The sequence below is a fragment of the Sphaerodactylus townsendi genome, linkage group LG06 (genome assembly GCF_021028975.2).
Source record: "Sphaerodactylus townsendi isolate TG3544 linkage group LG06, MPM_Stown_v2.3, whole genome shotgun sequence".
Classification (NCBI taxonomy): Eukaryota; Metazoa; Chordata; class Lepidosauria; order Squamata; family Sphaerodactylidae; genus Sphaerodactylus; species Sphaerodactylus townsendi.
The window spans coordinates 41,880,226-41,896,581 of NC_059430.1; the positions used below are offsets into that span (position 1 = coordinate 41,880,226).

The 16,356-nt window shown below is 42.3% G+C and overlaps 2 protein-coding genes across 4 annotated transcripts; both read left to right on the forward strand.

Annotated features, from left to right (window-relative positions):
* The first annotated feature begins 1,061 nt into the window (after positions 1-1,061).
* PHETA2 (PH domain containing endocytic trafficking adaptor 2) lies at positions 1,062-4,865 on the forward strand. Of its 3 annotated transcripts, none has more exons than XM_048502472.1 (3): positions 1,062-1,329; positions 2,442-2,640; positions 3,173-4,865. In XM_048502472.1, exon 3 carries the CDS (start codon positions 3,188-3,190, stop codon positions 3,977-3,979), a length of 792 nt encoding a protein of 263 aa, XP_048358429.1. In that variant the 5' UTR covers positions 1,062-1,329; positions 2,442-2,640; positions 3,173-3,187; the 3' UTR covers positions 3,980-4,865. The 3 variants fall into 3 exon arrangements, with proteins under 3 accessions (XP_048358429.1, XP_048358428.1, XP_048358430.1); XM_048502471.1 differs by having other exon boundaries at positions 1,065-1,329; positions 2,442-2,636; XM_048502473.1 differs by lacking the exons at positions 1,062-1,329; positions 2,442-2,640 and adding an exon at positions 2,751-2,809.
* Positions 4,866-11,875: 7,010 nt separating this feature from the next.
* Positions 11,876-13,862, forward strand: SMDT1 (single-pass membrane protein with aspartate rich tail 1). Its single transcript, XM_048500436.1, has 3 exons — positions 11,876-12,086; positions 12,625-12,765; positions 13,609-13,862. Exons 1-2 carry the CDS (start codon positions 11,943-11,945, stop codon positions 12,760-12,762), a joined length of 282 nt encoding a protein of 93 aa, XP_048356393.1. The 5' UTR covers positions 11,876-11,942; the 3' UTR covers positions 12,763-12,765; positions 13,609-13,862.
* The last annotated feature ends 2,494 nt before the right edge of the window (positions 13,863-16,356 follow it).

The following is a 16,356-nucleotide window of genomic DNA, read 5'->3' on the forward strand; positions in this document are numbered from 1 at the left end:
CTCCCCTCTGCAAACACGGAGATAAGCACATTCACATTTGGAGGGGTGTGTGTGTGGGGAGAATTGGGAGGTCGAGTCCTAAGCGGAAGAAGCCCAGAAAACGGGACTCATTCCCATCTCCCCTCTGCAAACATAGGGATAAGCGCTCGTAGTTTACGACTTTGGCCACCAGAGTACACGTTATAATGATAGCAATGGCCATTATAGCGATCGTTATAACGATGGCCTTTATAACGATCGTTATAATGATGGTTGTATAACGATGACCGTTATAACGATTGTTATAACTGCCATTGCTGTCGTTATAACGTGTACTCTGGTGGCCAAAGTCGTAAACTACGAGCCCTTATGTGATTTGTCTAAGGATCCTTCCATGCACTTGGTGAGGCCGGCTGCGTTCATTTCCCCACTTTGTAGCGGGGCGCCCTCTGGTGGCTATTTAATGAAGGCAACCAATTTCAGACTAGCAAGAAATACGATTCCGTTGGGTTTTTCCTCCTCGCAACTTTCAACCAGTATGTCAGCAGCGTATGTCAATATACTGTCATCTTTGCATATTAGCTGATCGATCCCCCTTTATTACATCATTTTTTTAATTTATCAAGAATTTGCAAGAGAGATCCTAGAATAAGTCCAAGGCTTGCAATAATGGGGAGATTTGCTTTTGTCATAGGGCACATATTTTAGAATGAGCACGATCACCGAGGCGTGCAGATTTGGGATGTGCTATTCAGCTTGGAGCTTTCCTGCACCAAAGTTCGATCCGGAAAACCCGGATCCTACCAACATTCTAAACGAAGCTTTCATAAATTAAAAACGTTAGCAACTGGCATGAATGTAAAACGACTGTTACAAAATAATATTAGCAACGAAATCCGGGGGGTGGGGAGCTGTAGGTAAAGAACGTGGTTATGAGGGTTATGAAACGACCAAGAAACCCCCCCAGAAAGGACATCTAGAGCATAATCAAGGAGCCCTTGTTCGTCGTGGACATGTCTGAGTTCTCCAATATGTGGCTTCCAGGACCTGAAAGGGGAGAAGGGAATGGAGGAATAAACAGAGGGAAACATCTTTCCTGTGATTGATTTTAAGGCTGTTGGAAAACCTGGTTTGCAAAGGGCTGAAGCGAAGGGTCTAAGCAATTCCTGCTCCAATGAGGATCGTGAATTCCGGGTTTTGCTCCACGAAATCTACACGGGTAGTAGTCGGAGTTTAACAAAGGAAGAGGGAAGCCAAGGGGAAAGTACCTTTAAAAAAGGGAGGGGAGTAGGGATAAGTGCCAGATCATTATAGAGGACCAAGACATTTGAATTTCTGTAACAGAAAAAGGTAAGATCTCCCCTTTCTTTTTAGAACAGGTGTGTGTCTTAAACTGAAGACAAGTTTCTGCAAAATCCTTTCCTCGAGAGAGATGCCTTGCTTAGGGATACCTAGACAGTCTGGGGTTTTAAAAACACATTCCTTGTTCTAAATGTGTCTTGTAGTGTATTGGCTCTAGTGACCAAACTCAAGTGGGCCACAGAGCAATTTATGCTCAGCATGCGGATTAGTCTTCTGAAATGTAATAAAACAATCTTTTACATCTACGGTAAAGTGTATATCCCAGGGACAGAATTAAAAGAAAAGTAATGGTTCCAGTGGTTGAGTAAGATGTTCAAAGAGTGGTCATTTTTTTCCTGGCAAATATTTTATATAGAAATTCAACAGTTGTCTGATAGTCTCTGCTTCTCTGGCTATCACATTGAGCTAGGGAAACCGAGGTCAATAGGCAACTTCAATCAGTATAGCTGAGGAGTACCCAGGTGCTGCAAAGAAGACAGGACTTGTACAAACTGTGTCTGGAAGCCTCACAGTTTCTATTAGTTACACAAACTACCAGTAGAGAGATACGTAGCGGAGATAGGAGAGGGGATTGTTAGATGCGAATGGAGGAACAGAATGAGCCTGCAAACAATTTGTGTGTGATCCAAGGTTGTAATTTTAAAAAAAAAAAGCTGCCCCAGCTCTTGTGCTTTTATTTACAACTCAACACATTCCCTGTGGCACGCTGCTTTGGCAGTGGTTGTGCACTTCAATTTATGGTCTCTATCATCTTCTTGGGACTTTTAATTCCAGACTGTCATTTTAGTGGCAGAATCATTCTGAATGAGTTGTAGCCTCTGGTCCTTTATTTGGACTGATGTCTGTTGCAATTCCTATAGGATTAGGAGTGTGTGACACTGGAACTGTTCTGTTAGCTTGGGATGGAAGCAGAAGAATCAACATTACCAGGAACAAAAACTCTAATCCAGAAAGGCTGAACACATTTATGGGTGGAATGTTGCCTTTGTTACTATTATCTTAAAGGCAAGAAATCATGGAATATTATGATGCTTCATGATTCTTGGGCATAGCTCTGCTCTGTTTCTGTAGAAATGTCAGACTAGAAACTTTTTTTTCAGATTGGAATTCCTATCTTCCGCATCTTTGGGCTGACTGGCATCAATAATAAAGAGAAAGATGAAGCCCGGCAAGTCTTTTGGTCTCAGAAATGTCCAGAGAACTACTGCGTAGCCCTCCATTTTCCATCTTGATACAAACATAGGATTATATGAATACAGACACCAGGTTGAAGTCCCATTTCTCAATGAATAGAGGCAGGTATTTATTTATTTACTTCATTTTTACCCTACCTGTTCCCCCAATGGGACCCCAAAGTGATTTACATTACTCTTATCTCTTTCCATTTCATCCTCACAAAAACCTGTGAGATAGGTTAGGCGGAGAGGATTAGCCTGGCCCAAGGTCATTCAGGAAGTTCCATGGCAAAGTGAGGATTGGAACATGGGTGTCCCAGATCCCTGCCTGCCTGCCTGCCTGCCTGCCTGCCTGCCTGCCTGCCTGCCTGCCTGCCTGCCTGCCTGCCTGCCTGCCTGCCTGCCTGCCTGCCTGAGTTTGCATGCTGATTTTGCTAAGTGTGAAAGTTTTGCCATGGAATACCTAATGGCTGGCCTAGGATAGTTTAATAAATGTTCCTTAGGGTGAGCTAGATCTTAGTGGCGAAAGAGTTTAGCCCAGCATCTCAGATTATAGTGGTAGATGCTGCAGAAGGGCTTATCTTCTGATTTTGGTATGTGTTGAATTAAGCAGCCTATGCCAAATGGGTAGTTCAATATACTTCCTCTCTCTGCAGGGGGAGATCATTACTATGAAGCTGAATGAGCGCAGTGTGGCCCATTATGCCACATGTGACTCTCCTGCAGACCATACTGGTTTCTTGTGCAAGCGTGTGGAGCGCCACCATCACACCATCTCCTACCAGCGCCGCTGGTTCATCCTCAAGGGCAACTTGCTGTTCTACTTTGAAGAGCGGGAGAGCCGTGACCCCCTGGGGCTCATTGTGTTGGAGGGCTGCACTGTGGAGCTCTGTGAGGCTGCAGAGGAGTTTGCTTTTGCCATCCATTTTGATGGGTCTGGTGCCAAGGCCTATGTGCTGGTTGCTGACTGCCAAATGGCTATGGAAGCTTGGGTGAAGGCACTTTCACGGGCCAGCTTTGATTACATGAGGCTAGTGGTTAAGGAACTAGAGAAACAACTGGAGGAGGCCCGGAAGAACTTGGTTGTGAGCCATAAATTTCCAAAGAAGTCATCTTCTGGCCGAAAGAGACATCTCTCCAACCCCACAATGGTCCCTGTCCAGGAGCACCCTGCCATCACGGAGAATGGTTATGCTACATGGGGTGATGGTCAGTCCCTTGGTGCAGGGGTTTCTTTTGACCACGATGGGGGATATTTAAAGCCCCCACCCCTACCTCCTCGGCGAAGACCAGCAGGCAGCAGCATGGGTGGAGTGTTGCCTGCTGGCCTTGCCTCAACTGCACAGGAAAGTCCCGTGTCTCCAGAGACAGCCTGTTTCTCAAAGTTGCATGATTGGTATGGTCAGGAGATTGCTGATGTGAGGAGGGAATGGTTGGAAAGCCAGAAAAAAGTGGAAATGTGAACATGGGAGCCACAAAGTGATTGTTTGTCAAGCAACAGAGAATAATACATTAATAATGGTCTGGCTGCACTTTCTGGATTGATCTTTGAACCAAGAAAATCATCACAGATGGCCTGTATTGCTTTCTGGAACCCTGTGATCCATTGCAAGTCTATCTTTTATAGTTTATTCCACTTTTCTTCCACAAAGCTTACAGTGGCATATGTACGTGGTTCTTCCCTCCTCCTTTTTCTTACAATAACCATGCAAAGTAGGCTGCTGAAAGTATCTGACCCAAGGTCACCCAGTGAACATCACAGATAAGTGGGGATCTAAAGCTGGTGCTAGTGCAATATTCTTATTACTACTCCACAGAGGTTTTATATGTGTATGTTCTGGTGTACTCACTACCAGATCTCTACATTCTCAGAGGCTGTAGAAATGGCTCTGCTGTCCAAATCTTATACTCAATATGTACCTCAAGAACCATAACAGCTTTTCACAGTTTAGTCCTAGGACTGGTTCAAAGTGGGATGCTCAAGACCAACTGTTTGATACATTCACAAAACTTTCCAGTGTATAGTCTTGATTTTATTAGCTGCACAAATCTTACCACGTGCCATGTCAGGCCAAGAATGTCAGTACTGGGCTGAAGTATTGATGCCTAAAATATTTTGAAAGGTTATATATGTGTGTATGAATGGGCCTTTGAGAAGGAAATAAATCAAACTGGAGAGGTGGAAAAGATAGCAGAGGAACATAATTAAAGTGATCCTCTTGTTCCAAACCTAAATCCAGATCTTTATTAGGCATTAAGAAGAGTTTGGATTTATATCCCCCCTTTCTCTCCTGCAGGAGACTCAAAGGGGCTTACAATCTCCTTGCCCTTCCTCCCTCACAACAAACACCCTGTGAGGTGGGTGGGGCTGAGAGAGCTCTGAGAAGCTGTGACTAGCCCAAGGTCACCCAGCTGGCGTGTGTGGGAGTGCACAGGCTAATCTGAATTCCCCAGATAAGCCTCCACAGCTCAGGCGGCAGAGCTGGGAATCAAACCCGGTTCCTCCAGATTAGATACACGAGCTCTTAACCTACTACGCCATTGAGTACAAACACTTAATCTAACATATTACAGACAAAAAAAATCCCATACAAAATGTACCACCATTTCTGGACTAATCAGTTAATCGCCTAGTCTCTCCATAAGATAGGAATACCTTAAAATTGTTAAAATAAACACCAAAAAACCTTTCTGGATCACATGTTGGTGAAATTTAGAATTCAACTTTTCTATGTTGATAGTATTCTTACCTTAACTACTTCAGCCAGAAATTTAGCTACAGTAGTGGTTATTTCTGAAGATTAATCGTTTAGTAGAAAGTGCAAAATGTTGGCATTGGATAGTAAGTGTTTTGATTTTAATAAAGTAAGTAGGTAGTGGTTACACAGAGTTGCGTGTAACTGGCATTCTAAAATGACATGATGTACTGAGCAAATAGAACTAGCATTCTTTGATATCTACCTCTCAGGACTTTGGAAGGAAAAGCATCAAACTGAGCTAACGTGAAAGCTCTGTGATGTAAAACGTTATCCAAGTTGTAGAAATACTGTGCTGTTTTCCTCCAATACAATGCCAATTTCAATGAAGCAGGAGAACAAGTAGGAGGCTTGGAAGGAAAAAAATTGGAATTCCAGATCCATGATTCTCTATTTTAATAGTCTAAATATAAGATTCAAGAGAATTGATGGAAAAGTCAATTGAACGGATTTTTGTTTCTATGCTGGAGAGCCGAGACACTAAGTGGGTCATTTTTAAGTAAAATAAAAGAGAATTTGAAGTAACTCTAAAGTGAATTTTTAGCCAGACTCTCAATGAAATTAGCCAGGCTTTTTTCCCCTGAGAGATGTTGGCCCAGCTCTGCACAGATAACAGAGTTGGGTACATGCTTAGGAGCTCCTAGAATTTTTCTAAAGAAATTGACCTGAATTCTCTCAGTGTTACTGTCAAAGTATTATCCATAACGGAATTCCGTACAGTAATTGAGAATTTTTGCTTGGAAGATTCTAACAGCAGCCGGGACAAATTGATTGTCTTTTAAGTTAAAAATTTTTAAGAATCGAGGCATACACACATTTTGCACATCTAATTATTCTCGTTTTGTGTGTAGACCAATATAAATTGTATTGGTACATAATGCCTGGGTAATTTAAGCTTTTGACTTGGTCAAATTGTTTATTGTCTACTGTCCATTTTGGGGGGTTCCAACTTTTAAAAAACACTAAAAAAATTTATTTTGAATACTTGATAGTAAGACAGTTATCTTTACAGCAGTTTTGGAAAGCGAGTAAGTATCTCAAAAGTCGTAGTAAATTAAAGAATGGTAGTATCGTTAGCATAAAGCATTAAAAAGGTATCCTGTGAGCCTAATTTAATTAAAGAGATGGGGAGCCAGGATGCATCCTTGTAACCCCATTGGTTATTGGAATTGTTGCAGACAACTCACCTTTATTTGAGTATTTTACTTGGCCGAAATTGTTTAGATGGATTTTTTAATGAGAAATAATAACCTGGGGTCCATATTCACTGCGTCTAATTTTCTCCAAAGAATTCCTCTATGTATTGTATCAAATGCACCTTTTAAATTGACAAAAGCCACATATAATTTTTGTGACCTGTTTCATATATTTATCTGCTAGAAAAGTGAGAATAAAACAGTGAATCCTACCTGCTCTGAATCCATAATATTGTTTACAGCTATCCAAGACTTAAGCTGTCTCTCAAGGTGTTTGGTATAATCTCCTATTTCAAGTTGCTTGCAATTAGGAGGAGGGCTTACCTCTTCCTCCATGTCATGCCAGCATTTACTTCAAATCATCACTGTTCTGATTATCAGTTTTATCCGGCTCTCAGTTCACTTTGAGGAGGAGTTATTTGGAGGCAATTATTATTTTGTTAGGTCTCAGTGGCCTTGAAAAGCTGGGGATATTTAGTCTGGAGCAGCGTAGGTTAAGGGGTGACATGATAGCCATGTTTAAATATTTGAAGGGATGTCATGTTGAAGAGGAAGCAAGCTTGTTTTCTGCTGCCTTAGTGACCAGGACCCGGAGTAATGGATTCAAGGTGAAGGAAAACATTAGGAAGAACTTCCTGACTGTCAGGGCTGTTCAACAGTGGAATTCACTGCCTTGGAGAGTTGTGGAGTCTCCTTCTTTGGAGATTTTTAAAGAGAGGCTGGATGGTTATCTGTCGGGAGTTCTTTGATTGTGTGTTCCTGCATTGCAGGGGGTTGGACTTGATGGCCCTTGTGGTCTCTTCCAACTCTATGATTCTATGATTCCAAGTAAAGTTATCAGCTGCAGTACATAAATTTGAAGTTCAAAGCTCTGTTTTCCGTTCGCAGTCAGTACAATCCAAATGAGAGAAACAGCTAAAATGTATATCTAAATCAGCACGTCTCCAGAGAAATTCAAAGGTAGAATGGTGTTTTTAGTGCAACTTAGTGTAGTTTAAAATTTATAAGCAATTAAAAGACAACTTTAGAAGAGTATTTTGACGAACCTGCAGCTCCATCACCCCGCCCTCTCTCCAATGGCTCATCATATTGCAGAGATCTGTTTCTCTGGAGTGGTCCTCTTATTATCCTATAGCCGTGGTGGCGAACCTTTGGCACTCCAGATGTAAGGACTACAATTCCCATCAGCCCCTGCCAGCATGGTCAGTTGGCCATGCTGGCAGGGGCTGATGAGAATTGTAGTCCATAATATCTGGAGTGCCAAAGGTTGGCCACCACTGTCCTATAGCATTCCAATGATGCCTGCCCTTCCCCCCCCCCCCCCCCCCACATAAAAGGCAGTTTAGGTCTTTTTGGTCAGGATGGATAAAAATTAAGGCAGTAATGTTTAGTCCAGCCCTAGTTAGTATTTGGATGGGAAACCACTGCGGAAGCACAGGATTGTTATGCAGAGGCAGACAATGGCACACCACCTCTAATGTCTCTTACCTTGAAAACCTACAGGATTGCCTTAAGTTGGCTGTGACTTGATGGCACTTTTTGTCACTGTTTAGTCCATTTCAAAATTTAATTAACTTCTTTAAAAAAAAAAGAGTATCTGCAATGCCAGAACTTATACCCACTGCATGTGGCAGGAGAGAAAAGACATTTCCTTCCATCTCAATTATTGATCAGCTTTCTTCTAGTGGCTGACTGCCTTCATGTGAAGATAAAAATGTTAGTTGTCATAAGTTGCACTGGGATTTGCCCTGTATTGTTGAGTATATTTTATGTGACAGCCCAAAAAGTAAATCAACTGGCCAGTGAGAAAGTTGTCCATACACCACAGGACTTGAAAGAGTCCTCTTCAAAATAGCAGGTTCTTAATGCACAGATTCCTCTCACATATCTAGCTTTGTTTAAATTGTATATTCCAGCACTCTTATAATACACATTAACAGCATGGAAGCTATATGCCTTACATACTCAGTAGAAGAAAAACATAGCAATTTTATATAGCACATATCAAATATTTAAAGTGTAAATATGTTTATACAACAGAAATCAGGTATTCCTCCTAAACTCATAACTGGACCGGGGCCAGGACACCTGAAGGAATGTCCACCTATATGAGCCTGCATACTAACAGAGGTCGTTAGAAGCTCTGCTGTGTGTACCTTCCCCCTGAGTTGTGGTGGGCAAGAATCTTTTCTGTTGTGGTACTAACACTCAGATGTTCCTGCCTACCATGTCTGATTTTACAGTCCTCTCGGTACCAGGCTAAGCTTTTTAAAACACTCTCTCTGAAACTTTTTACTCCTTTCCCCTTTATCTGTTTTAATTTGAGTTTCTCCTTTGTACCGATTTTATCTAAACAAGTTTTATTTATCTATTTTTAGCACGTTTTATGGTTGTGGATATTATTCTACATTTCATTATTGTAAACCACCTTGGATACTTTTGGTTCAGAGTGCAGAAAAAATGTTTGGAATATATAACAATCTCTTAAATAGCCAGTGTCATGATCCCCATATTGCAGCTAGTGATAAAGCTGAGAGAATTGTCGGTTTCTGAAGGTCACTGATTGAATTCATACCTAAGGTGAGATTTGAATCAAGAACTTCTTAGATGAGACTGATAAATGATCTGCCTCAGTGTAAGGTAGTTTTGTTTCTATGGCCATTTAATCAGCCAGATCATCACCATCTGACTCCTAAGAAAGGTTTAAAGTTAAGGATGCTTTCCCATTGATCTCTTGTTCCAGGTCTCCCTCACTGCAGTAATTTTCTTTTCATCTGCCACTTGACATCATTGTGCAGTTGCCCCCATCTGCTCTGCTTTGGTACAATCTTTCCTTAAAGATGGGAGCATGTAGACACAATGGTGTAGATTCCCAGACCTCCCTGCCCACATCTGGTCCTATTTCCAGGATCACTGGCAAGCTTTTTGATGTTAAATTTAATATTACTATAATATCCTAAAACTGTAGCAATATTCCTACTTCTGATTTAAAAAACCCAAAACAGCTAAAAGCCCATGCAGGAAAATAGTGATGAGGGGTAAACACAGAGAAAATCCCTGTGTGACTCATCTTTCGGCAGAAACAACTTATGTGTGTTGTTTCTTGTAAACTCCTTTTTCTCAAAAGTTCTATCACAGGTGATGATGCTGAACATTTCAGTAGGAATCTTTTGACATCATAGCTGTATACACATCCCATGTGACGTTTCAGATATACACAGCTAAGGATTAAATTGTGACCTACAAATCTATGTTCATTCTTTGTGCAACAGTCATAGGAAGAATTGACAGTGATCCATCAGGAATAAAATATCCCATAGGATGGATCAAGACAGAAATAAAAGTAGTAGTTTGAAAAAAGTACAAAGATGGATTTCAAATTCTTCTCAACCACAAGTCATGATTTCTATGATCATATATATAAGAACCAAAGCTTAGTATAGGACCTGGAGGTGCTGATTGGTGCATACAAATTCTTGCATATCACATTGCTTTCTGACTTTTAGTTCGTTTCCTTGTTAAGCGACTTGCATATAAATGACTTATAGTTTAAAGTGTTGGGTCAACAAAGCCATTGTTCACAACGCTCAAGTGTAAAGCAATGCAGACAATAATCACGAGATATCTGTTCTGTTCATTTATGGACAACAGCAATAAGGTGACTATTCCAAATGGAGAAAAAATAACCATCCGTTATTCTTTTACTATGGCAAAAATCAAGCTGTGGGGCAAGTGAAGCAGCACTTCCAAAATGGACAGGAATGGAATAACGTGAAACAAAACTTTTATATCAGAGTCAAAAGACAAATTTTCCTCCAGCTGGTCTGGAATATTATCAGAAATCAGTAGATTTGCTAACTTTATACAGAACTTGATGGCATTTTGCACTCCTGCAATCCTGGATTTGTTTTGCATGAAATAATATACAATCCAGCCTTTTTTAAAAAAAGATTATTTGCATGGGTGATTTTATATACAGAATAAAGTAGTACGGTTTATCAGCTACTTGTAATTCATGTTTATTGGTGAATAAAGGTTTTTTAAAATTGTAGCTTGTGTGAAATAACTTCAATCTCTGCTTATTCTATAAACCCTCAGGGTTTGTGTACAGACATTGAAGATGAGGGACAACCAACTCTACTTGAGACAGAATAGCCTCCCCTAACCTCCCCACAAACCCATGTCAAGAAGCTGGCACATGTACTGTTCTTCAGTAACTATTATTTTTGTCTTCTTGATGTTCAGTGGTACTTGGCAAACTGCTTGGGACTTTCTGCTTTAACCTACATTTGGAGTTGTTTCAAATCTTCACAATTTTCTGCCAGTAACATGATATCATCTGCAAATCTCAAACTGTTAATGTTCCTTCACCAATTTCTACTTCACCTTCCTCTAAATTAGGGCTGTCGAGCTCATTTGTTAAGAGGGCTGAATATGACATAAATGTGACTTGGTCGGGCCAGCCCAGATCAGCATGGGGATCTGTTGTTAAACCCACAGTGAGCTCACCAGCCCAGAACGACACTCGGGGAGGTGGTCAACATTGAGGGAGGGGTGGCAGCTGCTTCAGCTAGCAAACCTGCAGCAGTCTTGCCACCCCAGATCAGCACTGGGGTAGGTGTTTGGTACTGGGAAGGGTGGTTGCCTCAGCTGGCGAGCTCGTAGCAGGCTTGCCAGTACAAATCAGTATGGTGTATGTACGTGTGGCTGCCTCAGCAGGCTCACCAGTCCAGGTTGGCACTGGGGGGGGGGGGGGGCTATCTCGATTGGCGAGCCCACAGTGAGCTTGCTAGCCTGATTGTCAGGTGGGTGTGTGGTTTGCCAGGTCTGCCAAGAGTGGGGTGGCTGCCAGGATCAGCCAACCAGCAACAGACTCGCCAGGCCAGATTGGGAGCAGGGCAGGAATGGATGTCTGGACTGTTGAGCCCACAGGTGGGAGGGGTGGCTGACTGGACTGACAAGCCTCCAGCGGGGTGAAGTGGGTGCCTGCACTGGTGAGCCTGCAGCAGGGTGGGGAGAGTGACTGCAACAGCCCAGATCGGGTACGGGGTGCGTGGATGCCTAGATTGGACTTACCAGGCCAAAATGGGAGCAGAGTGGGGATAGGCGCATGGACTGGCAGCTGCACGTCTTACACCCCTGATCTAAATCTAATCAACACTGGCACTCTTACGTTAGTTTATATAGTTTGTTTAATTTAAACACGCATGTGCTCATGTTGTAAACTGGACCGGCCCCAGACCCTTTTGGCCACCCAGTCCACCCTCCGACTATTAAAACAGCCACCTCACTCGGATTTCTTTACATTATTCCCCACCCTCACATAAGCCGCTCCCGCCGGCTGCAGCAGCAGCTCAGCTACAGGCGCACTGGGACCTTCCCCTTCCCGGTATCACGAGACGTGAGAAAACACCGCCCATTCTTCTCAGAGCCGCCGGCGCATAGTTACAGCAACCATCGGCTCTGCAAAAAAGATGGCCGGGCGTCTGCTAGCAGCGGTCGGACCTTGGAGGAGGGCGGACTCCATCAGGATCCATAGAATCACCTCCACCATCGTTGCACCATCGCGCAACGTTACAGCCACCCGGACTGGCGCCATTTTACCCAAGCCCGTTAAAGTGAGTGTGGGAAAGCCAGAAGGAAACCTGGGCGGCTGGAGTGGGGCGGGGAGAGAGAGAGAGAGAGAGAGAGCGCAAACATTGACCAATGCGAGGCTCTGTGTAATGTTATTGGCTGGTTTGCTAGCCACTGGTTTGTAAGCTATTCTGGGGAGGGCGTGACTGGCGCTTGAGTGACAGAAGGTTGGGACAATGGAAAATTGAGTCAGACTGCGGGGCCTTAGAACGCGGAAGTGCCTATTGAAAGGGTCTGACCAAGACAAGGAGAATGAGCCAGATTGACTAGGGGTTGGGGGAGCTCGCTGGTTGGCTGGGAGGCTGTGCACGCTCCTACTCGGACTAAATGGGGCTGCTCTGTTAGTGAAAATTAATTAGAACGGTGGAGAGAATGACCACGAGCTGGAGCTGTACATCTAAGAGAGAAAGGAGGGCAATAAAAGGAGAGCGGGGTTGGGAGATCCCTGGCAGCCACATAAAGACTGTTGATTGCAAAACGTGTCTTCTGAAAGATATTAACATATATGTTTACCTCTATTAGATGCCCTTTGGTCTCCTCCGTATATTTTCCGTTGTAATACCTTTCCTCTATGTTGGGACGCAGATCAGCAAAAGCTTTGCAGCTTTGCTTGAGGAACATGATATCTTTGTGCCAGAGGATGATGATGACGATGACTAATAGGTATGACCACTGATAAAAACAGATGTTTCAACTCCATTTTTCTTATTCTGTTTGAAAAATACTCATATGCATCCTGGAACAATAGCTTCACTGTTACGATTTTGTTTACCTATTCAATGGGGGACCTGTAAAGAACATCTGTGTGCTGCAGCTACAAACTGAAAATACATCTTTCTCTCCTGCCCCTCAAAGTTTCAGGAGTGAGGCTGTGTGTGTCAAACAATATATGTTCAATCTGTAAAATTCAGCATGGTATGGCGATTACAGTGTCAGATTAGGAAGTGTCTAGGAACATAGGCAGTACATGCATATGAGAATATTTCTTCACTGCACTGGTCAAAGCTGGATTTTGCAGCAGCCTATAGAAGAGATTTGGCAGTCTGCTGCACCTGGCCCCTTCTCACAGAATGCTTCACTGTTTCTGCCATAACAGCATCTTTCTGTTCCCCCTCCCTGTTTTTTTTTTCTGTATCCAGTTCTGAAGCAGGAATAAAAGCTTTGAATATATCAAGCATCTTTGATTATCTCCTTTTTAAGTAAAAGAACTACAGTTTAATAAATATTAGTGCATGCCCAAGTCTTCTACAGTGACAGTATTGCAGCATACCAACAAAAGTATGCTGCTTGCTAAATATTTGCTAAAGGCACAGTGAACAGGTTTCTGAGGGGGGAAAGCTATCGGAAAAGAAACAAGTTGTTTAAAATACACATGTGGTATGGAGATTCCCTTCTGGTTGAATCTTATTTTTAATTACTGCTTCTTGTTCACCAGAGTGCAACGCTAGCTTTTTAAAAGGGATACTACAACAGTATAGATTAACTTTTGTTTTTGTTTTGCAATAGGACTACAATGGAAGAGGACATAGTTACACAGGATTATTCTGCCATCACTAAGCACAATGCCATCTCTTACTCTATAAAGAAGTCTGATGGACAGATAGACCTGTTATTTCAGCAAGTGCTGAGTATGCATGTCAAAATGAGGATAACATGTTGGTTCACCTGTACTTACTTTACATCCACTTAAAAGACTGCTTGAAGTTGCTGTTCGAATGAGTACAGGGAAATAAAGTTAGACTGAGAGTTGTGTCCCTTCATTAAGTGTCTAGTGTCAACATTTATGTGTTTCTTAGCCAAAAACAAGTGAAAGAATCAACGCACACAATCTCAGTACCATTGTATATTCAGTAAAGATCAGATTGAATAGAGCCTCATTTATGGCATATCTTCAATTTAAGAAAACCAAGATTCCATGTTTAAAATAAATTGTATAAGTTCCTCATTTAATCCAAACCAGAATTTCACTGTTTTGCTCTCTAAAATTATCTGCTCAAATGTGATAAAAAATATTTGCTGAATATTTACTACTGGACCCTTTGAACTTGGTATTTGAAGTTTAAGAGCTGATGTGCAAGCATTCATATTTTAAAATGGTAATGCAGTGGAATTTAGCAGCTTGATGCTTCATACTTATTTACTTACAGCCTGCCTTATTTGGTGAGACTCCCGACAGATTACACCAAAATATAATCAGTTTTTAACACAGTTTCATTAAATATATGTATTTAAAATTTAACAAAAGTAAGCAGTTTCTAAATTTTCCTTCAGTTCCAGTGAATGGAGAACTGGAGAATACTGTGATAGAAAGACAAAAAATTGTTTATACTTGAGTGCAGCAGCATAGAAACCAAGGTAGAGGAACAAAATGAATTATTCTTGAGCAGAGACAATGGTACAGTAAAGGTGACATCTCAGCTTCAGGTATAGTAATGCAATAATTTGTTTCAAAAGTGGAGATCAAGAACCCCATCCAAAGCATGGAAGGGGATCCACTTGTGGGAGTGGCGCATGGCTGAACCAGTACATTTGTCCTCACCGGGCACTTACCCTGGCAGAAGGGTGATGTTGCTGATGTGCAGCCGCTGTGGCCCTCCCAAGAATTGGGATGCAGTGCCAGACATAGCGTTCCAGTGCCCCTGCCCATGCAGTGGGGGCATGGTCAGGGAAGGAACTGACATTAGTTTGTTTCCCCACCCTCCCGGCCATTCACTGTGTTACACCAGTGGACAAAACCTCAGAATTATGCCACCAAAAAGGGTAGCATAAATCTATGGCCAGTGGGAGCTACTTGGTGGCAGAGAGGCTTTTCACCTTTCTAGCCTCCCCATGCCACCAAGAAACCTCCTTGAGAACGGCGCAGCTGCAGCACATGGTCTCTTGGATGGAACTGCAAGTCAGTACACAAAGGAAACTGGGTCTGTCATCATGTAGGAACTGTAACATGGCTGCGAGTGCCCTTCGATTTAGTCAGTGTAATTCTATAGTGCCACATCCTTTAACATAATTAAAGGCAGGCTTAGGTTACAAAATGGATGCTCACTTGAAAAAATTACGACAAAAATGCTTTGGTATTTATAACTGAATGTTAATCTGCCTAACAATACACACACAAATTACTTTAGATAATCTGGTTCTCATACATATCTGAAATAGTTCTGGAGGTAAACAAGCAAAGTAAAATAGAATATAGCTGGAAGTCTTAGGCTGTGGCAGATAAGTGGCTAATTTCCAGCCCAGGTAAGTTGTTTTGTGGACTTCTCATAGTACCCATGCCCAAAAGCTTAGCTTGTACTGCTCTAGAATAATTACTCTGCCCTTTTGCAGATTTACATTTATACACCTGATTCTGTATACATGCATAGAACTTCAGTGTGGAATGCAGTTTAATGCTATTTGGAAATTTATTACCTTTTGTAATAGTAAGAGTTTTGACTACTGCTTGAGGAAGAAACAAAGTCACCAATTCCCACCCCACTGCTACAGCAGGCTTGCACAGGATTTCTCTGGGTCCATCCTTTCTCAAGTTTTTCTCTCACATATAAGAGTGGATTTCTTTTCATCAAAAATCCTTCATATTATTAAAACTCAACAGCAATTAATTTTAGTCAGTGACATGGATTTTAAGTGAACTGTTCCAATTATATTTAATTGCAAATTTCAAAAAACACATTTGAAATAATCCCCCCCCCCCCAAACACTCAGGAGTATTCTACACAGGTATATGTAAAATATCAGTAACATACTTTTGCACTGCTTTCCTAGAGCTGTCCCTGATGTTCTCCTCATCACACATAATGGGGCAGAGAACTTACCCAAAGAGCTGCTTGCTTTGATTGAAGAAAAACTACTTGGGTTATGTACCTTGTATGCCAGCCCTGGCTAGTTTGCCTGATTTGACTCCCAAAGCTGAGTGAATGTGTATTACAAGGCAATCCGGAGCAGTCAGGCAGGCGGGGATGGTGCTGCTCTGAGCAAGAGAGCTGATTGGGCTCTGCAGGCTCACTAAAGTCAACCCTGGCTCCTGGAATGCCCTCAGCAATGCCAGTGCAAAGTTTTGAACCGGTGGGCCTGTGTGCTAGAGATCAGGCGCCATTTGGCATCTGGCTGTCCAGGTATGTTGCCCCTTGTGCTGGCAGAAAAGGCATTTCCACTGGAGCAGCGGTGTTCCAGCTCCAGAGGGAGATCCTGCCCCCTACAGGGGACTGCCCATCACTAGTTTCAAACAGGAATACAAATATTTTTTCATGTGCT